The following is a 24,496-nucleotide window of genomic DNA, read 5'->3' as shown; positions in this document are numbered from 1 at the left end:
GAGGTGGGGTTATAGCCTCTCTGTCCCTCATCACTGAGTTACTGCCAGCCCCAGAGCCCACCTGAACTCACTACAATTGATTTGTCCTCTCTTCTGAGGACACTCTTGTTCAGGCCCAAAGGCACTTGTTTTTATGGGGGTAAGTGGATGGCTGGGACTCAGGGCAGACCAAGTTTGGCTCAAGCAGAAGTTCTGGTTTTCCTACATGGTTGGTCCATCAGATGCCATCTACTACCAGGGACTCCCAGGGTGATGCCCAGTGGGGGTCCTGAAGCCACTACCCAGCAGGTATGTGTGTTTGGTGTGGGGGGGGGAGTGGAGGCAACAACAGTGCTATGTATTATATTCCCCATGAGCTATGGAGACCAGAAGGGATATCACTCCAGGGCATTTACCCCACAGAAACAGGTGCCCTGGAGCGTCAAAGAGTATCCTCAGCAACTTTATGTAAAATAGTCTCAAGGTGAAAAAGCTCAAGTGTTTATTGACAGCAGAGAGGACAAACCAACTGAAGGGGGACGATGGTCACAGGCCCTTCTGGTGACCAGGACACTCAGGGCCATGCATGCTCTTGTCAGCACCTGGCTGGACCCCCATCCCATTCAGCCAAGGTTTTAGGGTTCACTGAGGCAGAAGCTCTGCTTTCTCAACAAGCTACCAGCTGAGCACCAGAACTTGCCCTGTGGCACTTCAGGCCCCTTGCACTCCATACCCCTACTCAAACTGGAATGTGCTGCTCACAGGGATGAGGCTCTGAGAAGACCCCACTACACCTCGGCCCAAGACCCTCCCCAGCCCAGTAGTGCCAGTCACAGACTCACAGTTACCTATGTGTTTATTAGGGGTGCCGCCAGGTGTGTAGTATGCACAGCATACGTAGGAAAGCCCGGCACCAGACCAGCACCTAGAACGGTGCAGAGGGTGCAGGTGGGTGGCCTGTACATAGGGTGCTTCTGTTCTGCAAAGCCCTCCCACGAGGTACTGCTCAGATCTTGGCCAGGGTGAAATGCATGTCGGCCTGCTCCTCTTGGATGGGGGTCCGAAAGCTGTTTCCCCCTGGGAGGAGGAAAGAGTGAGTGAGAGGCAGCGGGTTGTGAGTGGGTGGGTGGGTCTCACCTCTCCAGAAGTTGGGCTAGGCTGGGTCCACAGCAGGCACTCACCAGAGGGTTTGAGGGCATCAGGCCACTTCCAGGCTCTTCGTAGCAGGTACAGGGCTAGCAGAGAGACCAGGGGGGCCAGTAGGCCCAGGCCTACACCCAGGATGGTAACCAACGTGGAGCCTAGGAGAAGGATCCAGCTGAGTGAGTCTGCCATCCCTCTCTCCTCCCCGCTCCCCTGCTGGTGAGGCCCCCTTACCTCTGGGGACCTCTGAGGGAGGTGCTGAGGGTCCCAGAGAAGTCCTGGGCCAGACTGTGGTGGGTTGGGCTATGGTGGACCTGGCCGTGGTGGGCGTGGCTGCAGTAGACTTAGCTGTGGGACCCTGGGTCTCCCAGGGCAATGTGGCCTGGGGGCTCCTCCTTTCCTCACAGACAGAGTCTGAGCTGGTGCTGGCTGGCCGTGCAGTCTGCTTCCCAGCAGAGGTGCAGCTGAGGGTAGAGATGTGAGTTAGGCCACAGACAGTGGGATTGATACTGGGTAACCCTTGACTCTAGACCAAAGGCAGCCCAGGCCTCTACCCACAGGCCACAGGCCTGCCCCTGCCTCTGTGCCCTCTTCCCTTCCAGTCCTGCTCTCTGCACTCCCAACCCCTCACTCTGCACCTCTTCCACTGCCCCCTAGAGTGGAAGCCCAATGAAGATGCATTCTCACACATCTCCTAAGCCTGGGCTGGGGTCTTGTGCACCCATTCCACCCAGACGGTGTGTGTTGAGGGGCAGGTGTCAGGAGCTCCTCTGGCCGGTGGCTTTCTGCTTCTTGATCTGGCCCATGGTACAGCCAGGCCCTCCCAACCCCTAGCTCCTGAGCCCAGATCCCCTCTCGTACCCAAGTCCCCCACCACAGCACTCACTTGGTCCAGGGCTTGCAGACCTGGTTGTTGCCTGGGGAGAAGTGGCCGGGAGGGCAGGGGACACAGTCTGCAGCAAAGACACTGGACAGGTCAGCTGCCTAATGCTGCCAGGTGGGGCCCTGGATGCTGAGGCTGCTGGAGATGATGCCTATGGGGCTTGGTGCTTACCCGCCATGGTGCTCAACCCCCACGGTGCTCCTCCCTGCCTGGATTCCACCCACTGGGGAGCTGACCAGGAGCCCCATTCTTGGCATAGTTTACTGGGAAGGGGCTCTTGATTCAGCCTCGTAGGGAAAATGGCGGAGGAGGGGACAGTGTGAGAGCTAGAGACCTGGTTCCTTTACACCAAGTCTGTGACTCGAGGTGGTCAAAGCATACAGACCCTGACCACCTCACAAACACTGACCATGCACAGACACACACACACCCCAGTCCAGAGGTCACCATGAAGCTCACCAACTCCACGCTTGTAGCCGTCCCCCCGGGGCTGGGTGCCCGGCTTGCAGTGGCAGACAGTGTCCTGAGTGGGTGTACAGTTCTGCTTGAGTTCACTCCCACTTCCTGGGGTGGGGGAGGAGAGGCAGGGGTTGTGGAGGAGGCTTGACTGGCCCAGCCCTGCGTACAGGGCCCCAGGAAAGGTGGGCTTGCCTTCCCTAGGTGCAGGCACAGAGTTAAGGCTGAGAGGCTGACACAGCCTGCTCCAGACCACTTTGCAGGCCTTGAGGCCCTTTCCTCCTGAGACCACCTTGGTGGCCACGCTGTCCCTCCTGATCATGTGACCCTGGGGACAGCTCTATGGCCACCTGACCTCCCTTCTCCACTCTCCCTCCACTTGCCTCCAGCACATGAATCAGGACCCTCTGAGGCTCCCACTCCAGAAAGTCCCTACCCAGGCCAGCACAGGCAAGACCACAAACCAACATGTGGTCCACACCAGCTCTATGTGGTCCTGTTGAGCTTTGGCCCCCAGAGGTGGGAGGTGCCTCGGGAGATGCTTTGGCTTCTCAGGGCTCCCCAGAAGAAGCAGGCTGTACAGTCATTTGGGGCTTGCTTCTGCAGCCTCCTTGGAATGTGGGCACCCATTGTGGTAGTGGCCGTTCATCCTCCCCCCTGTGCTGGGTGGGACGGTGGAGTTGGGATGGGCGGTGCTCACCCTGGTTGCACCGTGTGCACTGCTTGCAAGGCTCATAGTTGACAGCATCATTGTAGAAGCCTGGCTCACATGGGTGGCACACTGTGTCCCTGGCAAAGTCGCATCGGCTCACCATTCCACTGCCTGCAGCAGGACCACTAGGTCAAACAGGGTCAGCTGTGGACCAAGCTTGTGGCAACTCAGCACACTGGCTCCTCTGGGCTGTGGCAGGGCCTGGCCCACTCCCCCAGGACCAGTCTCCTCTGTTTTAAGCCTGGGACCAGGTCCTCGGGAGTGTTACCCAGTGTCACCTGAATCCACTCACCCCAGGATGCCTGCACCTCTGTCTCCATCGCTGTTCCTCCCAGACAAGACCCCCACCGAGGCCAGGTCACTCACCTGGCTGGCAATCATGACAGCACCGAAGGCCATTGGGGTAGGTGTCCCCAACACAGTTGAGCTTTGCCACAGCTCCAAGCACAAGTCCCAGCAGAAGGGCTGTGGGCCGCCAAGCCTCCACACACATCCTCATCTGCTCTCTGCCTTTGCAGGAGTCTGGGTTTTTCCTTGCAGGATGTGGCTATAAGGGCTGTGAGGGAGGGGTGGGAGGGGCGAGGGGCGGGGAGGGAGGCATGAGAGCATGTTCATGCCTGTGTACACGTGTGTCCTTGTGTCTCTGCCCCCAAGCTGGGATGTGTGCATGGGTGTCTCCCCTGATGGTCTGGCTCCCAGAAAACACTGGCCGCAAGTCCCCAGGGCACAGGGCTACCTTAAGGTCACACTACGCCATCCTGTGTTTAGGGTTCCATGGGAACCCTGGGGAATGCCTTGTTCTTGGGCTTGGGCCTGGGCAGTCCCACAACCAGTCAGAGTGCCACTGGAGCATGTGAAGAGAGGAACAGGCACAAGCACATGCGTGTGCTCATACCATGCAACAGATGTGCACAAGGACACACAAAGATGCATGTACACATGCACACACAGACTTTTTTTTGGTGAGGGGGTAGTACTGTGGGTTTGAACTCAGGGCATTGTGCTTGCTTAGACAGGTGCTCTACCACTTGAGCCACTCCGATAGTCCTTTTGGCATTGGTTATTTATTTTGCAGGGGGTGGGGTTAACTCAGGGCCTACACCTTGAGCCACTCCACCAGTCCTTTTTTGTGATGGGTTTTTTTTTTTTTTTTTTTTGAGATAGGGTCTTGTGAACGATTTGCTTCACACTGTGATCCTCCTGATCTCTGCCTCCCGAGTAGCTAGGATTACAAGTGTGAGCCGCTGGCACCTGGCTTGCATTGGTTATTTTTGAGAAAGGGTCTCACTTCATGCCAGGGCTGGCCTGGATCATGGTCCTCCTATTCGTGCTTCACCTGAAGATGATAGGTACATGCACTGCACCCAGCCTTTGGTTGAGGTGGGGGGTGGGGTCTCACAAACTTTGCCTGGGCTGGCCTTGATCCACAATCCTCCCTATCTCCAATCACATCCAGTTCACGCTTTCTTTTCTTACATGTGAATACCCAACTCTACCACTGCCCTGAAGAAGTAGGCTGGCAAAGGGGTTGGAGGAGGCCTGCTGGTGTCCCTTTTGTAACTTTTAAATTGTAATTGACAGGAAAAAATCTTCCCAATTTAGAAGCTGCACGTGGAGAGCCCTGCTGGAGGGTGGAAATCCCCCACCCAGGAGCACAGGTGAGAGCTGAGGCCCCTGCCCACCTGCAGAAATTCCCAGCCTGAGGGCTGGGCCAGGCAGGGGGCCAGGCTGCAGCTGGGAATTGGGTAGAGAAGACTTGATAGGCAGAGGTGCCACAATACAGCCCCCTCCCCAAGCCTCAGAAGGGCTGTGAGGGTTATGGGAGGGGTCTGAGGACATCCCAGGGAGTATACCACCCCAGGTCCTGCTAGCAGGCAAGGAAAGATCCAACCGAGCTCTCTGACCCACCACCCATGTACAGAAGAAGTCTTACATTTGCACATGGTCTCTTCTGAGGTAAACTCAAGAGTCTTGGTGGGCAATGATTCATCCTGAAGTGCCCCTCCTCCCCTAGGGATCCATGTGGGGACCTGTCTGCCCTCTGGCAGGGCAAGTCTCTGCTGTCCATGGCTGTCACACTTGGCCAGATGACTGACACCTGCCCACAGGTAACCAGAGATGCACAGAAGCCTGGACGCACCTATACCCCACACCCATCCCCCAGGGGATCCATGCGGGCAGCAGCCCCTCCTGCTTGAAACTGACCCCACTCAACCATGTTGGGGCAGGGTGGCTCTCATGGTCCTCGGTCTGAGGTCACAAGTCTGAGAGGCACTGCCAGGAGCTGGTCTCACTGTGTCCAGTGAACTGGGGTCTCTTAAGTCTTCAGGGAAGACTACAGCTCTGGGAAAAGGCACAGGGGTTAGGACAGGGACCCTCATCACTTTAGTCTGAAAGGGTCATGGGGGAATAGCCAGAAAATCCCCCACAAGCTGCTGCCCTTGGGTACTAGACGAGAGGTTGCTGGAGCCTCTGAAGGCCCAGGCGCCACAGTACACCCAGCTGCACAGCATTGCATCCAGCTGGGCCTCAGCTCACCCTTGAGGCTGTGCTGTACCATCTCCAGGCATGGCCCTTCTGACCCAGGGCCACAAGCTAAAGGGTGTCCATCGGCACTCACTGGAAATGGCAAGATACAAGTTGGCCTGAGGTGGATCATATCCCACAGAGGCAGGAACTGCCATCTGGGGATACCCACAGAAGCCATGACCTGTAGGGGCTTCCTGCCCATACCACCCGTCTGGGTTCTAGAAACCAGCCCAGGTGCCACCACACCCTCACAGGCAGTTAGGAGCCCCCCGCTGCACAGAAGTGAGTCCCTGTGGAAAAGGCTAGTTTACAGGGGCACCCAGGGCAGGCCCAGGATGGCGAGGCCTGGGGACCTTGCCCAGCCCAGGCTCTGCTGCTGACCCCAACCTCAAGGCCCGGACATGAACCGCCCCCAACCCTACCCAGACCTCCTCACAGATGCTCCCACTACCCCTTTTCCCCTGTCAGCTCTGCTCTCACTTCTACCCTGGGAGAATCAAATCAATGTTTAGCATGAGCTCCAAACCCTTCTGTTAACCAGGTCGCCCACCTCAAAAGCTTCTAGTGGAAACAACCCAGCCACAAAGTTCCCAACTGTTTTTGTTTTTCACCAAAAAAAAAGAAGCTGCGAGAAAAAGGCAACTCTATTTTAAATTAATGATTTTTGTGACAACAAATATCTTCATTTTCTCAGACAGCAGTCTGGGATCCTGTGTAGTTCTGAGGAGCTTAGGGAGGACCCCACCGCAATAGCCTGTGGGCCCCTACCCAAGAAGGAGGTGGTTCCTCCCCTGAACTGCTGGGCTGCTCACTTCCAGCAAAGCAAGTTCTAGTTTTGTCTTAATCTTTCAGTTTTCAAGGAAATAGCAGGAGTTGCATTATTTCCCACGGGGTGGTGAGCCCACGGAGGGGCCCAGCCCAGAGCTCTGGGCCCTGATGTGGTCAGCGCCCTCAGCAGATCAACTCTGAGCAGTTCTCAGAAGCAAGATGTAGCAATCAAGGGACAGGAGGAAAGAGATTTAGCAAAGCACACGCAGCTGAGCCCAGCAACTGGGGTGGGGAGGGCTGCCTGCCTCAGACACGTTGTACAGGGGGACACACGACCTATTAAGCACATCTTTAATAAACCTGGGCCACACTGTGGCCGTGAGCTGAGCCAGTGTGTGGTCACAAGGCAGCAGGAGGAGAAAGGTTCCAGGACAGTATTGGGGGCCCACGGTGGCAGCTCCCCCAGTCAACTGTGGCCCTCACTAGAGGTTGGATGCTTGAGGTGTGTGGAGGGTTGAGGAGGCCAGGCCCAGGGCGCTCAGAACTCCTCGTGCACGTTGCGGGCATAGTCCATCAACTTGCTGCCCGTGAAGAACTCACTGTACTTGAGGATCTCCTCAGGCTCCAGGTGGTGGTTTTGATTCTCATCGGCGATGGCGATCATCTGCTTGGCCTCGTTGAGGGCGTTGTACTCATTCATAGGGTCCATGTAGTTCTGTGGCAGGAACCCCACAAATACAGAAATTCTGTGCAGTCCAGGCCAGCTTGTCCCCATACTTGGAAACATGGCCATGAGACTGCCACAGGCATTGGGTCAAGGTGAACAGCAGCACTTTCTGCCTCAGGGGGAGGCATCCAGGCTTTACTGCTGTAACTGCCCATAAAAACAATTCCTTGTTTAAAATGCCCCATGGGCTGCAGGACAGTGATGTGGCATATTCTGGAACATTCCAGAACCTCCAGAACATAATGATGGACGGAGAGACATGGGTGGAAAAGCCAGGACCCCTGGAACGCCCACCTAAGGCTGCAGGAGGACACACAGCGCAGAGACTGACTCAGCTACTGGGCAGGGAGGGTCCAGGTGGCCATTAAGACCTGGGGCTGACAAGATCCCTAAATCCTAGCCATGCCCTGTTATGCTATCAACAGAGTCGACAGACTGTGTATAAAACCAAATGGCTCATTCAGCAGTGGGAAAAACAAGCCCAAGAGGCCCTACAAGGACACCAGTGATACCAGCCAAGAAGGCAGTTCTTATCTGCAGAGAGCCCTGTGCCCAGAGCTCAGACACTTGGGCATCAGCCCAGGGGTCACTTTGGAACTGGGTCTAATGTGTGCTTTCCCTTCTAGTTTTATAAAAACAAAAACAAAAAAAAAAAAAACAGCGATAAAGAATCCCTTAGCACCTTTAATACTAGCTACTCAGAGTTGGGAGAATCAAAGTTTGAGGCTGGGGAGGTGGAAGGGGAGGGGATGGAGGTTGTCCACAAGACCCCATCTCAACCAATAAAAGCATCTGAGTGGTGAGTGTCTATAATCCCAGCTATATGGGAAGCGTAAAGGAAGGATCAAGGTGCAGGCTGGCCTGGGCATAAAGGCAAGACCCTATTTGAAAAATAACTAAAGCACAAAGGGCTGAGGCATGGATCAAGTGCCTGTCTGGCAAACCCAAAGCCCTGAGCTCAAACCCCAGTGCCAAAAAAAATAAAAAGTCCCCTGACACAGGGCAGAGCATTTGTCACTGCCTAGCATGTGTGAGGCCCTGGGTTCCACCCCCAGCACTAAAATGAAAAAAAAAAAAAAAAAAAAAAAAAAATCCCCAATACCTCTCACGGAGGGTGCTGCCACATAGGGAGCAGGCTGGGAACTGTTCCCAGACCCGAGTGGCCAACTGATAGGGGACGGGGTGTCGAGAGGCCTTCCTGACTCTCCAAGCTATCTGAACATTAGCACTGACACCCATGGTGGCCTGGGGACTCCTGGGAGCCACACAGCCAGACACCAGAGGAGGTGCTTCAGTGACCCTCTCACCCAGACCCATGGCTACTAGGCCAGACTTCTTGGGTCAGGCCCATCTTGCAGATAGTCCCTTTTCCTTGGGGTCACTGCTGTGGTCTCAGCCCAAGCTTCAGCCATGCACAGGACACACCTACATCCCTCTAGTGCACCCACTCACCTCCAGCTCCTCCATGGTCACGATCCCATCATGGTTCGAGTCAATCAGTTCCTCAAACTCTTTTTTCCTGTCTTTTACCCAATTGTCATCAATGTCCTGGCCCTGCTGGTTCTCCACAGTGCCCACAGGTAGGGAGATGAACTCAGGCAGAGAGAGCTGCTTGTCACCATCCTGGTCTGTGGACATGGAGTTGAGGGGACCTTACATCAGATGCCAAATGCATTGTGCTGCAGGTGTTGTCTGGGCTTTAGCACAAACCTCAGCAGAACCTGGCTGCCCACCCTGGCCTCTGGGCAGGGAGGTCACTGCCCACCCGGGAGGTACAGCACTCCCAGCCATTGGTTGCCTCCAGTCCTGGAACACTGCAGGGATGGACATGCCAGTGGGGGACAGGTCTTACCTAAGTCCCGGACAATCTCCTTGACCATGAACTTGAGCATGCCCCGACTGTGCTCAGGGTGAAGGAATGACAGGAACTCATCCTCAGTCAGCAGCAGGTCTGCAGGGGGATTATCGGCCTGATACCAGCGGTCTTTGAGATTCTCAAGGACTTCCTGTGCTAAGAGAGGTACGTCCATGAGCACCTGAACATGTGGGACATGGGTGGGCACATCCAGACGGTTCCCAGAGGGAACTTGAAAGACCAGCAGATAGGACATGCTGGGCTCAACGTCAAAGAGCTGGCTGATCCAGGACAGCCTGGCCCTGGGGAGGCAACAGATCCTCCCAGACTCTGCCTGGGCCCCCCATCTTCCCAGCACACTCCGAGCTGTTTGTTCTTTGGCAGAAATGGAAACTTCACTGCCAGGCTGACTCACCAGTAACAGCTATAGGAACAAAGGCATCACTTTCGTTCCTCTCTACTTCCACGTGCAGTAGCACACGCAGGACGCAGCGCTGTAGAAAACCCAGTTTCTAGAAATGACTGAAGCGGCAAGCAGAACTTCCCACAGACCCTCCCATCCAGGCCAAGCACAACTCTGGTACATGGCCCTTGGTCTCTGGAGCATCCCCTGATATCCTCCATGTTCCCAGGGCAGAAAAGTGCCATCCTCACCCATCCTGGGACTCACTGTAGTCAGTGACCAAGTCCTGGTGCACAGGCCTCTGCCAAAAAGCAGGTCATTTAGCCCCAGAAGCCCTGACAAAGCACAGCCATCATGAGGCTTCACCCCAGGGTCCTGACTCTGTCAGACGGCCAAGTCCTAGCTCCAGTGGCCCCTCCACAAACCCAATCAACCTCTGTCACCAGATGGCCCTTTGTGTCTTCTAGTCAATAGACTACCCTGTGGCAACCTAACTTAAACGACATATTCATTTAAAGGAAGGAGAGAGAGCAATGGGGCTTGGAGGTCACACACTGCTCCATTCCCACCTGCTCCAGGGACAGAGAGACAGTCCATCTCAAGCCCCAATCAGAACAGGCAGACATGTTGGGTAAGGCCATCTCCAAGCCCTTGCTTTAGTCAGGATCATTTCAGAAGATAGCACAGGATTCTCACAGTTGCTGGCCAGCACAGCTGTGCTAAGATCTGAAGGGAAACTCCACTTTCCAACTCCCCACATCTGAAAGACACACCTGCCCCTCAGCCTCTGAGCAGGCCCTTGTTTGGAAGGAGAATCTTGGAGGCACAGCTGTTACAGATCTGGAGATGAGCCCTTCTAGATCCAGGTGAGGCCTAAAAACCTGTGACCCTATAAGGAAAATCCCAACAGCGAAGTCAGTCACACAATGACCAGAGGGGTCAGAGCGATATGGCTGTCAGAGACTAGAGAGGGATTCAGAGGAGACTCCCCCCAGAACTCACACTGTGTGCCAAGGGTGTCATTCAGGAGCTACACAGGAGGAGATACACACACAGCCCTCCCAGGCCCCCAGCAGCTACTCAGATCCTTCGCCTGAACAACCAAACAAGGGCCCTGCAGTGTTCTGAGGTCAAAAAGATCAACCCACAGGCGGTCACCCACAGACCTTCACAGGAAGGTCACAGGCGGCTGAGCAGGGACTGTTACCTTGGGGCACAGAGACCTCAGAACACAGAGTGAATTGTAAATACACTTCCTCTGGGTCCTGAGGGTGGACAGAGCTTCATGGTGAAGCTCTGAGGCTCCAGGTCCAGGAAGACCTGTTCTGACAGGACACACAAGTAAAATAGCCAGAAACTGACTAGATCCAAAAGGAATTTCAGATAAGAACAGGCACAAGGGCACCAAGCTCCTAGGTGTCACAAAAGGTAGCTCCAAAATCACCAATGAGTGGAATGGTACATGGGAGCCTCACAAAAGGACAAGAGCCCCAGGACCAAGGTCACCTTCAGAAGGCAGCAGGACACACAGGATAAGTGATGGAAACACCAAACAGAATGAGGAAGCAGACGAGCATTCTGCAACAAAAGAATGATGTACGATTTGTGGGCAGAGGTAAAATACTAGCATTGCAAGCAGTAGGAGATGATTAACTGGAGGTTTACAGGGCCATGGCGCTGTCAGGAAGGACTGAGGTGCTACTTCTCCAACTGCGGTCAGCTGGCCAGATGGATGGAATAGGCAAAAGAGCACAGGTGCCAGATATGCACCTGTTCCTGCCAGGAACAACCACCATACAATGTGACCAGTCCTTGGGGACAGCAGTGGGATGATAGCCCACAAGTGACAGATGGGGGAACAGGACACCGCGGGCCTTGAACCAGACAAGGGCTGTGAGTAAATCACCAGGTATGACTGGGGGCCACCGCAGAGGAGAAGGGCCCTGAGTTGGAACCAACAGGTGAAGCCTGCCCCCAACTCCCCACCAGAGAGAGGTGGGGATCATTTCAGAGGGTCCTGGGCACTGCCCACTGCTGCCTCTTAAGACATCTCTGCCAGGCCCTCCTCCTCTCCCTGCCCTGTTGCCTCAGAAGCTTGACACAGGCTGCTCCCTCTACTGGGAACCTCACCCTCCTGGGTCCAGATCCTGCTGACCTCCAAAGTAAAGCACCAAGCCAGGGCAGAGTTTCATCCTTTGCTTTACAGCCTCAGATTTCTCCTTAAGACCATGATGTATACAATTCGCTCTTGAAGGTGGTGGCCCCAATGGACCATGCCCCAAAGGGCAGCCAGTCAGCCACTCACCAATCGCATACCAAACCCTCAGGGAGCTCCCACTTCCCTTCTGATGGCCAACATCCACCCATGCTGTCCTGACGTATGTATGTATGTACACACCTGTACAGGGAGGCATTCACACCTCCTGACAGTCCAACAAGCTTGGTCCCCAAGGCCCTAGCCCAGCAAGGTTGGCCTGGCATCCTGAGCAGAACCATGCACCCAGTATCTCTCCAACTCTAAGCCAGCCCAGCCCAGCCCACCCCAGCACAGCAACCTGGCATCGGGGTGACCCATCACTAACTTTCCTCATCCACTTTGAGCTCCTCATGGTTCCTGATGGCATCAGCAACCTCCTTCTCATTGTGGCCTTTGCTCGCCAAAAACTTCACTTTATATTCATCCCAGGACACGTGACCTAAAAGAGAAGGTAGTGAAAAAAGACAGTTATGTTAGGACATCTGCTACAAATCCTTGGGCAACTGGCAGCTGCAGGACAGAGGATGCAAACCACCAGCTCTACACAGCCTTCCAGGGCAGCGATCAGGGGTGGAGTAGCCAGCACCCAGACCCTGGTTCTAGGCAGAACCTCGAACCCAATTCCTCACCTGCAGAACCAGCTGGGGCCTCTATCTCTTGGGGCCAAGAGAGGCAGAGACTGGTAGCACATAGGGTGGAAAGGGCCAAGAGCACAAGGAATGCACTCCAAACTTCTAAGCTAGTGTTTTCTTTGGTTTGTTTTTTTTGCGATGGAGGTCTTCCCATGCTGGCCTCCTGCCTCAGCCTCTAAATGCTGGGATTACAGGCATGTGGAGCTAATGCTACTTTCAGTTTAAAATACTTGGGTCACAGGGCTGGTGGAGTGGCCCAAGTGGTAAAGTGCCTGCACATTAGCTACCTGCTCTGTGTGTCCTACATCTTCAACAAACACCACTCTGACTGAGATCAGTTCATGCCTCTGCCTGCCTCCAGCCTCCAACTCTAACCTTCATTCTCCAGTCCCTTGGCCTAGAGCTCTAGTCCCTTGTCTGCTAGGTCCCACTTGTCAAGGTTGGGGCATGCTCCCTGTCCCTACCCACTGTACCACCTGCCCTGGCTCAGCCATGTGGGCCCACTATACCGTCACCATCAGGGTCCACAGCCCGGAAATGTAGTTTATTCTCCCTAACAGCCTCTTGGAAGTGTTCAGCTGTCTTCTCCATGATCCAGCGCTGCATCTCCTTGGCGCTGATCCTCTGGTCGGTGTTTACATCCACCCTGCAGGCAGGCAGGCAGATGGTGGGCAAGCACCAGATAAGACCCTGGGACCCTCAACAGAAACGGATTGATGCTACTGGCCCCAGGGACTCCATAGGCAGCTGCAAACCTGCCACAAACGACAACATTGCTCCACCCAGCAGTGATGTGGAAAACCAGGGGACTGGGGGCTTGCTAGGCAACACCAGGGGCTGTTGATATGGTCGAGAGGAGGATGGTTGGGTCAAGAGCTGTTACCTGGTGACAGAGTATATCAGCAGAACCAGATGGACCCTCTTCCCTCACCCTTGAGGCACAAACATCACCCAACATACCTTCCAGATCATGGTCTTTTTTCCTTTGTTCTTTTTTTTGTTTTTGCAGTACTGGGGATTGAACCCAGGGTGCCTTGCACTTGCTAGGCAGATGCTCTACCACTTGAGCCACTGGTTACCTTTGAGCTAGGATCTCAATCTATAGCCAGGCCAGCATGGACCATGATCCTATTTGTGCTGTCCCACAATGAGTGGCATGTACCACCACACCCAGCCATTGGTTGAAAGGGGTCTCACAAACTTTGTTTGCCCAGGCTGGCCTTGAACCATGATCCTCTGGATCTCTGCTGTCCAAATAGTTGGGATTACAGATGTGAGCCACCACATCTGGCTTTTTTTAGAGGGGGGGGGTGGATTGAATCCAGGTCCTTGCACATGCTAGGCGGGTACTCTAAAACTTGAGCCACATCTCCAGCCCCAGATTATGGTCATGACATTTTACGTGCTTCAGGTAACCATACAAACACCTTCACATACAAGAAGTTATAGCATTCAGGGCAAAGATGTTTTGGGGACTAATGTTGTATCCAAGAGGGAAGAGACCAAAACTTCAGGGACAGAGACCCCAGAACTCCAAGACAGATTATAAGAATCCCCAAACACACGACATGTAGGGGACATTAGAAGGAGCCCAAGTATCCCTCACCGGCTCTCTTGACCTCATTGACTGTCAGGCCTTTCCCCAGGTAGCTCTTGGCCTCTAAGCATCATTGCAGCCTAAAGGACCACTTCCACATCCAACTGTGTCTTTCACTATAGCAGATCCAACCCCAGCCCTTTCAGTTGAACAAGCCCCCAGGCAGTGCAGTGGGGTGGGGGTCTGTCCTGAGCTCTCCCGGCTGTGAGGCTTGAGGCACAGTGGGGCAGCCCAGCTCTGGATTTCCAAGCTCTGCCTACCCAGAGGAATGGCTCTGGGATGCCAGCTGGGCCCTCAGCTGAAACACTGCACACCTGAGCAGAGATTTGCAGCAGCTTCCCCCACAGCATGTCCTGAAGTGAACCCCTTGTCTCCTACCACACTGCAGCTGGACTGGACCTCACAGGCAAACAAACGTGGGTGCCCCTCAGCTGGCACATGGGGCACCTACTTGGAGAAGATGACCATCAGCTTCCTCCGGCTCCTTCGTGGCTCTGCATCCTCATCAAATCCGTCCATGTCCTTCCCCAGGAAGACCTCCTGGTGGAAGTCCTTGTTGAGGTGTCCATCCATCTCCAACTTCACCCCGTTCAGGTGGTCTGGGGGTACGATCTCATTCTCCTCCCTGTTGGCTGTTCTCTCCCGAATGGATGAGTGATTAGCTGGTCGTGCAGACACATCCATCAGAAGGATGAGGCCAAGGAGCCAGAGACCACGTGCAGCCAGGCCACAGAGGGGACCCTGCCTGGATGCCATCACTGTCAGTCAGACTGCAGAATGCCTGCAAGATGTGGGCCAGGAGGTGGGGACAGGGCGCCTCAGGGAAGGAAGGGAGATCACAACTCAAACCCGAACCCCAGGTGCCTCCGAGAGAAAGCTGAATGCAAATGCCAGGCTCCAGACCCCAACAAGTAGATAACAGTCTACAAAAAACAAAAAACACAGAGACCCAACATTTAGTGGAACCCAGCAAATACTTCATTAAACATGTTCATTTTACATGAAACAGAAGTTTGATTTATAGGATGAAGACCACACATGAAGCACAGTGTGGTGATACAGCCTGTAATCCCAGCACTTGGGAGGGGGGCAGGAGTACTGTGAGTTCTGGGCCAGCCTGGGCTACACGGTGAGATCCTTTCTCAAACTACTAAACCAAGCCAAAACACCACACATGGTGCTGTTTCCGTTTTTCACAAACACTAGGTTTCTAGCCCCTGCTCAAAGTTGTTACTACCCCCAGGAACTAACCTGTTCCTCATGCCCATAGTACAGCCTGCCAGCACAGTAAGTCTGACTCTGCCCTTCCCATGTCATGACACTCACCATAGTAGGGCTGTGGTCACTCACTTGACAGATTCCCAACTTGAGCATGTGTGAGCTCTGGGACCTTGGCTAAGTCACCAAACCTTCTTGGCCCCAGTTTCTTAGAATCAGGAGGTTCCCCACCTCCCTCCCAGAGTTTTTATATAGACTGGGGGCCCTCGGTGCACAGCACTGACATCTCTAACAGGGCTGGTCACCAGCAAACACTTACACCCACCAAGCAGGCACCAGCCCCACACACTATCCCATCCTAATAACCCTGTACATGAATGTGTGTGGGTACACACATCTACTCTTGCGTGTGCACCAACACACATGTCCATGCTCACATTCACTGAGGAGCACCAGGAATGCTAAAGTGTCCAAGAAGTCTGTCTTGGCACATGGACGGCACTTTTATTCCTTCCCCAATCTGTCTTCCTGGCAAATACCTGCTGGGCCTCCAGATGTAGCTGTCTCCTGTTCTGCACAGCAAGGACCTCATCTTACTCAGCTTCTGCACCCTGGCACTGCCAGGCTGTCAGTGTACAGCAGACATTTGCTCAGCAAATGCTGTTTCCAGGAACATTAAACAGTAGAAGTGACACTCCAAGGCACAAGATGATGCTTTGTAGGGCTGCCCTTAAGGTGGGCCCAGATACCAAGAGCTGATGGAGCCTGGGGTCACCCAAAGAGGGGAACCCTGAAACACGTACTCATGTTTGATGTTCTTGGCACTGCCAACAGCTCTCTCCTTTCTGCTGACGTGTGACTCTCATGTCTGCTGTCCTGGTCAGGGAAGCACTTACTTGGTAAACAAGACAACTTCCTCCTGATGTTAATTCCACTCACCACCTTCATAAAAATACATGCTATGTGCAAACAGAGTGTACTTTGCTCCTTATAAGAACAGTCAGTTCTCGACTCTACTTATCTTGATGAATTATGGGGAAGAGTTACTCATGCAATGTTTTACATAAACAGCAACCCAAAATAACGACAAATATCAGGAATCCATCAAGTGAAACTTCCTCTCCTCAGTTCACAGTAGTTTTGAAGGGGCCTTTTTTTTTTTTGTGGTGCTGGTGATGGAACCCAGGGCCTCACACATGCTAGGCTAGTACTGAGCTACCCCACCTCCAGCTTACAGTGGTCATTTATTGTATTGTGGAAGCAACTATGTGGCTGACCAAGTTGGACAACTGCTCTTTTCCTTCGCCTCTGCCTGTCCCACCAGGTCAGGATTTCAGGGAGTGGGGACTTGGGTTTTGTCACAGCCCCTAGATGCATCAGTTCTACAGTAGTCAATAAATCCTCACAAAAGGGTGGTACTCCCTTACCTGCTGTTAACCACAATCCCAAAATATTAATACGTGTCTTGACTCTGGAGAGGGATCACAAGTAACTTTTATCACAGAATGTCACTGCAATTGATCTATTTTATTATTAGTTACTATTTTGATCTCTGCCTGGGCCTAATTTATAAGTTAAACTTTGCCGTAGACATATATATAGGAAAAAACAATGTACGCAGATCTCAGATCCCCCGTGGATCGGGAGGACCCCTTTATTTCTCTGCCATCCTTGGGTTTCAGTTCTGGTGCAACACTTCTTGTGGTTAAAAACAGCTCTGTTGGGGGCCTGGGAGTGATGCACAGCGCTAAGGCATTTGTTTGACTAGCATTCGATCCTCGGCACCACTAATTATATAAATAAAACAAAATAAAATCCTGCTGCTTTAGGAACAGCAGTAATAGTGTCAAGGAGAACTGCCACCTGGTCGGAGCCAAACATCTAGGGTCTTACAGCTCGGACTCTCCAAATCCTACTACTAGGGATTATTATGGCGCACATTCTACCGAGGCAGAGAAGACAGTCCAGCAGTCCGAGGTTCCGACACCAGTCGGGACTTCCCGGGCCTCAGTTTCCCGCGGCACCGAGAGTTCCGGCTGGACGACCCCGGGTTCGGGGGCGGGGGCGCGCCGGACGCGGGGCGGGGTTAGATCAGGTTCAGATCGGGTGGCAGGACCCGCGGACCTGGCCCAGTTCAAGGTGCCCGACGCCTCGGCCTCTGGACTCGCCCCTCGCGGTACAGCCGCAGGGACCGCGGGCTGGGTCCTGCGGCGGCCGGCGAGGCCCTCACTCACCGGCCTCCTACCGCGCCGGGTTCGGAGAGCGCAGCGGAGCATCCGCGACGCAGCCAGCGCACCTCGGCTCAGGCAGCCGCCATCTTTCTTCCGGGAAGGGGTGGGCAAGCTGGCCGAGAACTGCCCAAATGGGCGCGGGCTCCAGTGCTGACGCCGCCACGGTCATCTTTCCTTCGGGCGGAAGCGGCTAAAGCGACTGCCTGGAGACGGCCAATGAGAAAGGCACGCGAGGTCACGTGACAGCCGTCCCGGGCTCAGCCCTTCCCGCCGCCGCTGCTTGCCAGATCGCGGGATTCCGAGCACCCCGGGAGTCGCCGCCTTGGAGTTCCTCCCACTGCTGCGCAGAGCGCGGCCTGCAGTCTGGGGCCTGCGCCCCGGAGAAGGCCGCCGCGCGCACGCGCCTGCCTGCTGCCCGCCCGCGCCATGAAGCTGCTGCGGCGTGCGTGGCGGCGCCGGGCAGTGCTAGGGCTGGGCGGCCTCGCGCTCTGTGGCGCCACGTTGTTGTACCTGGCGCGCTGCGTGTCCGACGGCGCCACGCCCGCCGCCGCCGTCCAGCCCCGAGCCACGGCCTTCTTGGCCGTGCTGGTGGTCAGCGCACCCCGCGCTACTGAACGCCGCAGTGCAGTGCGCAGCACGTGGCTGGCAGCGGGGAGGCGCGGCGGCCCCGGCGACGTGTGGGCGCGCTTCGTCGTGGGCACGGGTGGCCTGGGCTCCGAGGAGCGGCGCACACTGGAGCGCGAGCAGGTGCAGCACGGGGACCTCCTGCTGCTGCCCACGCTGCGCGACGCCTACGAGAACCTCACTGCGAAGGTGCTGGCCATGTTGTCCTGGCTGGACGAGCACCTGGCCTTCGAGTTTGTGCTCAAGGCGGACGACGACTCGTTCGTGCGGCTGGATGCGCTGCGGGCCGACCTGCGTGCGCGCGACCCTGCGCGCCGCCACCGCCTCTACTGGGGCTTTTTCTCTGGGCGCGGCCGTGTCAAGCCCGGGGGCCGCTGGCGCGAGGCGGCCTGGCAGCTCTGTGACCACTACCTGCCCTACGCCCTGGGCGGCGGCTACGTGCTCTCCGCTGACCTGGTGCACTACCTGCACCTCAGCCGCGAGTACTTACGCGCGTGGCACAGCGAGGACGTGTCGCTTGGCGCCTGGCTGGCGCCCGTGGACGTGCAGCGTGAGCACGACCCACGCTTCGACACCGAGTACAAGTCGCGCGGTTGCAGCAACCAGTACTTGGTGACGCACAAGCAGAGTCCGGAAGACATGCTGGAGAAGCAACAGACATTGCTGCACGAAGGCCGGCTGTGCAAGCGTGAGGTGCAGCTGCGCCTCTCCTACGTCTATGACTGGTCAGCACCGCCCTCACAGTGCTGCCAGCGCAAGGAGGGTATTCCCTGAGCCTCACCACCCCACCACCACCATGCGCCAAGCTGTCAGGTCCTGGCCAGTTGTCTCTCAGAGCTCGGTGGTCTTCCAAGGGAACCTGGTTTATCCGTGAACGGCAGGGCTTTGGGGCTGATGCCTAGCAGCAGCCAGCAGCACCCAGGTCCCACCCCATCGCTGCTTCTGTTGCATACAGTAGCCATCCTAAGGTCGACCAAGGGCATCTGGCTGTGGATTTGGAGACCCCCTAGAGGATGCTAGTCCAACGTTATCCTGTCAGTGAGCATGAGCCTAGCTAGGGAGTGCCACCGAACATGAGGGTGACAGGAACTTATGCCGGACCTGCAACTCCCCAGCCTCCTCCCCACCGGCATTATGGGGCTCACTGATACTTAGGACACGCTGCATAGAGCTGTGCAGCACAAACTGATGTGTAGGAAGAGTGTTCAACTCACCTGTGTCATCCAAAAGGCGTAAGCCAAAATTACTGTATCCTTTGGATAAGTTACATTCTTCTGTGTCTTGTCAGTATTCTTTGTCACATATGTGGTAAGATTTGAGTTGGTGGCACATGAACTACTTTTGATGGTCTTTTTGTATCATGGAGTGACTTTGTGGTAAATGTAACTTAGTTTGCCTGTGAATTATTTATAAATATTTGTATAGGTAAGTTTTGAGTTGGAAGTGTGCGGGTCTCAATATTTTTTTAATTATTTAAGAAAAGATTTTTATCAGAACTTGGAGTTTGTGTGTTAATCTGTCAACAACTTGAGTGGCCAACCCCGGTGTGTTTAAACATGGAGGAATTTTTAAACTGTCCATTTCTCTTTTAAGTTTACACATAAGTCAGTCCCTTTGTCTCTTTCTGAACAGACTTTCCTTTTAAGGCCTCCACGAGATTCCCTGTTGCTCAGACAGCCTGAGTTCCAGGAATCCAAACCCTTGGAGTGTTGACGAGACTTCCCAGATTCTGTCTTAAGAAAACAGGATTCTCCAGCCGGCACCCAACCACACAAACCTTAATACAGTTAACACATTTCTCTCCCCCGCCTCCCTCCAATTTAACGTGAAAAGTGTACGCTGTGGTTTTTGCACAAGTGGAATGAGATGGCTCCAGGACAAGTGGGTGACCCTACGCTGGCCTCACCCTCCAGCTCTGTTCAGGGAAAACATTTAACCTACAGTTTAAAAATCTAGAAGGCTTGCCCCCAGCCCAGTGAACATCTTCATCAGGTCTTGTGAGCTTTGGGATTCAAATGGGCCGCTGGAAGTGCCAACATGCAAGTGGTTTTGACCTACAAAACTGGAAACTTCTGTCAACATGGTGTCAGGATTCAGGGGACACCTCTCAGCTAAAATTTGGCCCTCCATGGAGTGGCTGGCCCTCAGCCACCTGCAGCCACCTGCTCTCTGTGGTCTTGGAGTCAGTGGATAGACCACGGACTATGGACTTCACAGAGCCCGGACTGCCTTCTGCTGGCTTCTGCCTCAGCGCTTTCATGTTTCTTTCGGACACCCCAGGCTCGTCCTGCTGTCTCCCTGCTAGAATGCCAGCCACACCCTTCCTCTCTGCCGCCTTTTCTATTGCTACCCACAGGGCGTCACTCTAGGGCCAGCCCAGGCTGTGTAAGCCCAGAAGGTAGCAGGATCTCGAGACAAGGATGTTGGGCCACCGGCCCCATCTCCACAGGGAACTGGGAATTGTGAGAACACAATGTGTTTCTCAGGCCAGATTGGTGTCTCTCCTAACTGGCCCTGAGGTCCCTGGATGACACTGAATGGGGGACGTGGTGTCAGGCCTGGAGCGAGCATAGTGCCATAACAAGACGCACAGGCCTGCAAAGAGCAAGGCAAGGTGTGTACCCAAGCTGAAAGCAGTGGGCTCTGACCCACCTCAGGACCTCTCATGGGGCCAGAGGATGGCACCCCTCAAAAGCCTTCCTCTTCCTTGCCTTCCTCCTCCCAGGGAACCCTGATCTTTTGCCCCCTGAGGCTGGCATGGAGGCTCTCAAAGTCCACTCCAATTCTTGGACCTTGGTGGCAGTCCCTGCATACAGAGTACTGCCTGAGTCTGGGTCCTCCAGGGTTCCTACCCAACCCTCAGCCTTCTCAAAATAGCCCAGTGAGGTGAAATTGGTAGCAAAGCCTGGTGGGAGAGAAGAACCATCCAGCCTGGTGAGAGCCCTGGACGCCTGATGGGCATAAGCTCAGGTCTCTGTCCCTACCTCATCTGTGGGCCCTGCTTGCTGTTGTCTTGCTTCCCAAGGCTCCTGTGAGGGACTGGGATGTACCCCGGAGAACCAAGTTCGAGTCCTTATCCCTCAGCACCTGTGAAGAGAACCTTACTTAGAAACGGGGTGTTTGTGGTTGTGGGATTGGGTCTTTACAGGAAAGGAAGACAGACGTGGTGGCTGGGAGCAGGGTGCCTCCACAAGCCAATGAACACTGGATGGTGGCACCACCAGAGGGTCTCCCTGGATTACAGTCTTCTGGCTTCCAGAACTGCGACCTGTGGCTTAAGCTGCCTGAACTATAGTGCTTTGTTCCCAGGAACCTGTCCTTCCCAAAGGTACCATGTGGTGACAGGGCCCAGCCTTCGCCTCCCATTTCCCACCTCCCACCTCCCACTCCGGGGCTCAGCAGACGGGCTGTTCCAGGGACAGGCCTTCGTCTGTCCAGCCTGCAGCACTGCCCTCCCCCTGAGCTGCCCAGTCCCCCAGTTCTTCCTTCCCACCTGGTCCATACTTCTACTGCCTAGGTTACCCAGACCCTGCCACGCTCCCTGGTTGACTTTCCAGGCCAGGGTCTAATAGGGGCCACAGTGCTCCTGTGGCCCCACCTACCCACATTGTGAGCAGGCAGGAGTCACTGGCTCCAGCCACACAACTTGAAGCCTAGGGAACAGTTGACCACAGACAGGGCCCTGGTGCCTAGATCAGAACCCCCAAAGGAACAGAGACCCCAGGCACACAGCCCAGTGAAAGCAATTTCTCAGTTAAGTTTAACTTAACTTGCTCTTAGGTTCCAGGGCCTCAGGAGGAGCATGGCTCTGTCCCTCCTCATTAATACACTCTGGGGTGTGCTGATCTCTTTCTCACAGACAGGGAACAGGTGAGAGGCTTACATGTCTGTTGCTCCCAGGCCTGGCCATGTTTGGTGTCCTCAGGCAAGCACAGGGCTCTTCAGGGGACACAACACAGCCTCCGTGGGGTCTCTTGTTCTAAGATCTTTGAGCCCTGGAAGTCCTGTATCCTGGGTCCCCCACCCATCCTCCAGCCTCTGGCCACAACCCCTTGCCTCTGGAGTTGCTGGCCTAGGCCCCTTCAGGCCCCACCCTCAGCTCTACCCCCACCAACCTCTGCCTCTCTTCCTCTCGGCTTCCCTCACCCCAGCCACAACACCTGCCATGCTGACACAGAACCCCTCTTGGGCCCCCATCCCATCCTGGGCCTGCTCACTGCCAGTCATGTCCTGCAGTCCCTCCAATGGGTCTCCCGGGAAGCTACCTCATCCCTTCCTCTCCCGGGTTTGGGTAGAGGTGGTTGTAGCCAAGGGGATCTTGGGGAGGTGAAGGTGAGATGCTGAAGCATCCAGAAGGCCTGACCCACCTGGACTTTTCCCATGTCTTACTTCCTAGGCAGCCACAGGCCTGTCCACTGGGTGTGGCCATCAGCAAGACCTGAAGTGTGGCCTCATCACTGTCCCTATGGCTGGAGCACAAAGGAAGCCAATGCCAGGACTCTCCAGCAACACTGCATAGCCCCATCTCAGCTCAGCTGACCTAGATGCTACTCTGGGATGGGGAGAAACCAGGGGCTGTGGAGTGTGGCCGTGGGAGCCTAGACACCAGTTAGCTTCATCCCCTACAGTAAACACTGCAGGCAGCAACTGCCCCTCTGAGGCCAGGCCTGATGGAACAGCAGCCCAACCAGGGCCTGTGTCCAGCTTCACCTCCCCACTAACCCAAGGTCTGATGCCAGCCCAGTGACCCAAGGAGGAGGAAACCCAAGCCATGGCCCCTCCCTCCAGTGGCGTCTGTGGGTCTCTGCAGGCCTGGCCTCCCCCGCAGGGTCCCCCACTCCTCCAGCCACCCACCTCTGATCCCGAAAGGGAGTGATGGATGGCGAACACCAGCTCAAGTCCCTGCAGGTGGTGACAGAAGCGTCACTGTGTCACCACCTCCAGTTGCATCCTCACGGGCCTGCTACAGCCCTGCCAGTCCCAGAAAGAATCACACACAACTGTCTGGAAGTGCCTCACAGTCAGGCCTCTGTGTATGTTGCTCCTGAGGGATGTGACTGGGACAAGGGCAGGGACAGGCCTGGAGAAGAGATTCCCACAGCCCTCTGGGCTGGCATGGGCTGGTGGGGAGGGGTCCAGCGGGGCCAGGAGGTGGCTCGGGCTTAGGGGGATTAAGTGGCTGCTTGTGGAGATGCTTCACCCCAAAAATGGGATGTGCTCAACCTACAACACCTGGCTTCCTGTTCACTTCTGTCCTGGCTGCCCCCTTATACCCCCAGGTCCTAGAAAGGGCAGTCTCAAAGCTGTGGGTGCAGATGAGGAAGGAGACTTGCCAGGCTGGGCCACATGTATGACATGTTCGTTGTTGCAAAACTGATGTTATCATTCCAAGGAACCCGTGAGTCACTGCCCCAGAGCAGGGGCTGTGTCCCAAATCCTCCCAAACAAAGACCCTTTGTCCCCATGCTCTCAGGTCTAGTCCCACGCAAACAACCATCAGACACAGAAAGGCAGACATGCTGATGGCAGCAGATGGTACAGGTAAGGTTGGGGTTTCATACACCTGGATGTGCTTCCCAGCCCACCTAGACCCAGTGGCAAGGACCATGCTGCAGGAGACCATGGGCTACGAGAGGCCCCTTGTGGAGAGGTCCTGCCAAGAGACAGGGCCCTAAAGTCACAGAGCACACAGAGGACTGAACTGGGAGCCCAAGGGCAGACTGGCCAAGTCCAATCAGTGAGCAATGGCCCTTATACACAGTGCCCTGTGTTCTGCTCTTGGCTTCAGCCTACCAGGGTTTCTTCACCCCATCTGAGGCCAGTAGTCTGTGGACAAGATGACAAAGTTCCATGCTGCCACCCAGGGACCTTCTCCCCAGGACAGGGTGCCAAGAGTCCCTTGCTGGGGTGAGTATCCCTTCTCCCTTGACCCCTTCACCCAGCTTCCCCACCCAGGCAGCCCCAAATGCTAGGGTAGCCATTATGGTGAAACAGCTCAAGGGCCTGAATAGCAACATATCCCTACTCTGCGCTCACCAGTGGACTCTGTTCAGCAGGACTAACGCTGTTGGGTCTCCCTGACACCAAGGACCATGAACACAGACACTTCTGAGCCCAATGATTGGCCAGCCGAGGGCTCTAGTTACCTGGACACTCACCCTGTGCTTGCTCTGTTTGGTGGTTCTGGTTCTTTGAAGCAATACGTGCCCCCAGAGAGAAGACCCCTGGAAACTCAGAGAGCCACCCCAGGCACCACCCACACGGACATACACACACTCAGGGGTAACTGCATGGGGACAAACCAGGACACAGCCATAGGTTCCTGACATCACCTACACAGATAGTCATCAACATGGGCACCCAAGTACACAGACTTGGGAGAAGAGCGGCCCCCATAGGGTTCCACAGATGCAGGTCACTTTTGGTCCTCCACCCAGGGGACTTGAGTCAGGATGTATGGTCTGGGTCTGAGGTTCATGGAT

At 55.1% G+C, this 24,496-nt stretch overlaps 3 protein-coding genes across 4 annotated transcripts; 1 reads left to right on the top strand and 2 right to left on the bottom strand.

The window, feature by feature from the left end:
- Positions 1–478: 478 nt before the first annotated feature.
- Tnfrsf4 (TNF receptor superfamily member 4) lies at positions 479–3,719 on the bottom strand. The gene is made up of 7 exons (XM_020155629.2): positions 3,540–3,719; positions 3,162–3,284; positions 2,465–2,569; positions 2,009–2,075; positions 1,357–1,586; positions 1,161–1,280; positions 479–1,056 (listed from the first exon to the last, which is right to left on the bottom strand). The coding sequence occupies exons 1-7, from the start codon at positions 3,670–3,672 to the stop codon at positions 986–988; spliced, it is 849 nt and encodes a 282-aa protein (XP_020011218.1). The 5' UTR covers positions 3,673–3,719; the 3' UTR covers positions 479–985.
- Positions 3,720–6,804: 3,085 nt separating this feature from the next.
- On the bottom strand, positions 6,805–17,539 carry Sdf4 (stromal cell derived factor 4). 2 transcript variants are annotated; one of them, XM_074081624.1, is made up of 7 exons: positions 17,394–17,539; positions 14,393–14,864; positions 12,860–12,990; positions 12,038–12,151; positions 9,050–9,208; positions 8,650–8,825; positions 6,805–7,185 (listed from the first exon to the last, which is right to left on the bottom strand). In XM_074081624.1, exons 2-7 carry the CDS (start codon positions 14,695–14,697, stop codon positions 7,009–7,011), a joined length of 1,062 nt encoding a protein of 353 aa, XP_073937725.1. In that variant the 5' UTR covers positions 14,698–14,864; positions 17,394–17,539; the 3' UTR covers positions 6,805–7,008. The 2 variants fall into 2 exon arrangements, with proteins under 2 accessions (XP_073937725.1, XP_020011325.1); XM_020155736.2 differs by having other exon boundaries at positions 12,854–12,990; positions 17,394–17,538.
- Positions 17,540–17,601: 62 nt separating this feature from the next.
- B3galt6 (beta-1,3-galactosyltransferase 6) lies at positions 17,602–23,150 on the top strand. The gene is made up of 2 exons (XM_074081625.1): positions 17,602–21,342; positions 22,411–23,150. The coding sequence occupies exon 1, from the start codon at positions 17,817–17,819 to the stop codon at positions 18,786–18,788; it is 972 nt and encodes a 323-aa protein (XP_073937726.1). The 5' UTR covers positions 17,602–17,816; the 3' UTR covers positions 18,789–21,342; positions 22,411–23,150.
- Positions 23,151–24,496: the final 1,346 nt, after the last annotated feature.

The sequence above is a fragment of the Castor canadensis genome, chromosome 7, assembly GCF_047511655.1.
Source record: "Castor canadensis chromosome 7, mCasCan1.hap1v2, whole genome shotgun sequence".
In the NCBI taxonomy this organism is placed as follows: Eukaryota; Metazoa; Chordata; class Mammalia; order Rodentia; family Castoridae; genus Castor; species Castor canadensis.
The sequence above is the reverse complement of the archived record's forward strand: the minus strand, read 5'-3'. Positions and strand labels throughout refer to the sequence as shown.

What these genes read in the sequence shown, in the direction of transcription:
- B3galt6 (XM_074081625.1), top strand. Translation starts at nt 17,817, where the DNA reads ATGAAGCTGCTGCGGCGTGCGTGGCGGCGCCGGGCAGTGCTAGGGCTG.
- Sdf4 (XM_020155736.2), bottom strand. Translation starts at nt 14,697, where the DNA reads ATGGCATCCAGGCAGGGTCCCCTCTGTGGCCTGGCTGCACGTGGTCTC. An exon ending in GCTCAAAGTGGATGAGGAAA is followed by an intron (nt 9,209 to 12,037) that starts GTTAGTGATGGG and finishes TACCTCTCTTAG; the next exon opens with CACAGGAAGTCCTTGAGAAT. An exon ending in TGACCATGGAGGAGCTGGAG is followed by an intron (nt 7,186 to 8,649) that starts GTGAGTGGGTGC and finishes TTCCTGCCACAG; the next exon opens with AACTACATGGACCCTATGAA.
- Tnfrsf4 (XM_020155629.2), bottom strand. Translation starts at nt 3,672, where the DNA reads ATGAGGATGTGTGTGGAGGCTTGGCGGCCCACAGCCCTTCTGCTGGGA. An exon ending in CTGTCATGATTGCCAGCCAG is followed by an intron (nt 3,285 to 3,539) that starts GTGAGTGACCTG and finishes GTCCTGCTGCAG; the next exon opens with GCAGTGGAATGGTGAGCCGA. An exon ending in TGATGCCCTCAAACCCTCTG is followed by an intron (nt 1,057 to 1,160) that starts GTGAGTGCCTGC and finishes TCCTCCTCCCAG; the next exon opens with GGGGAAACAGCTTTCGGACC.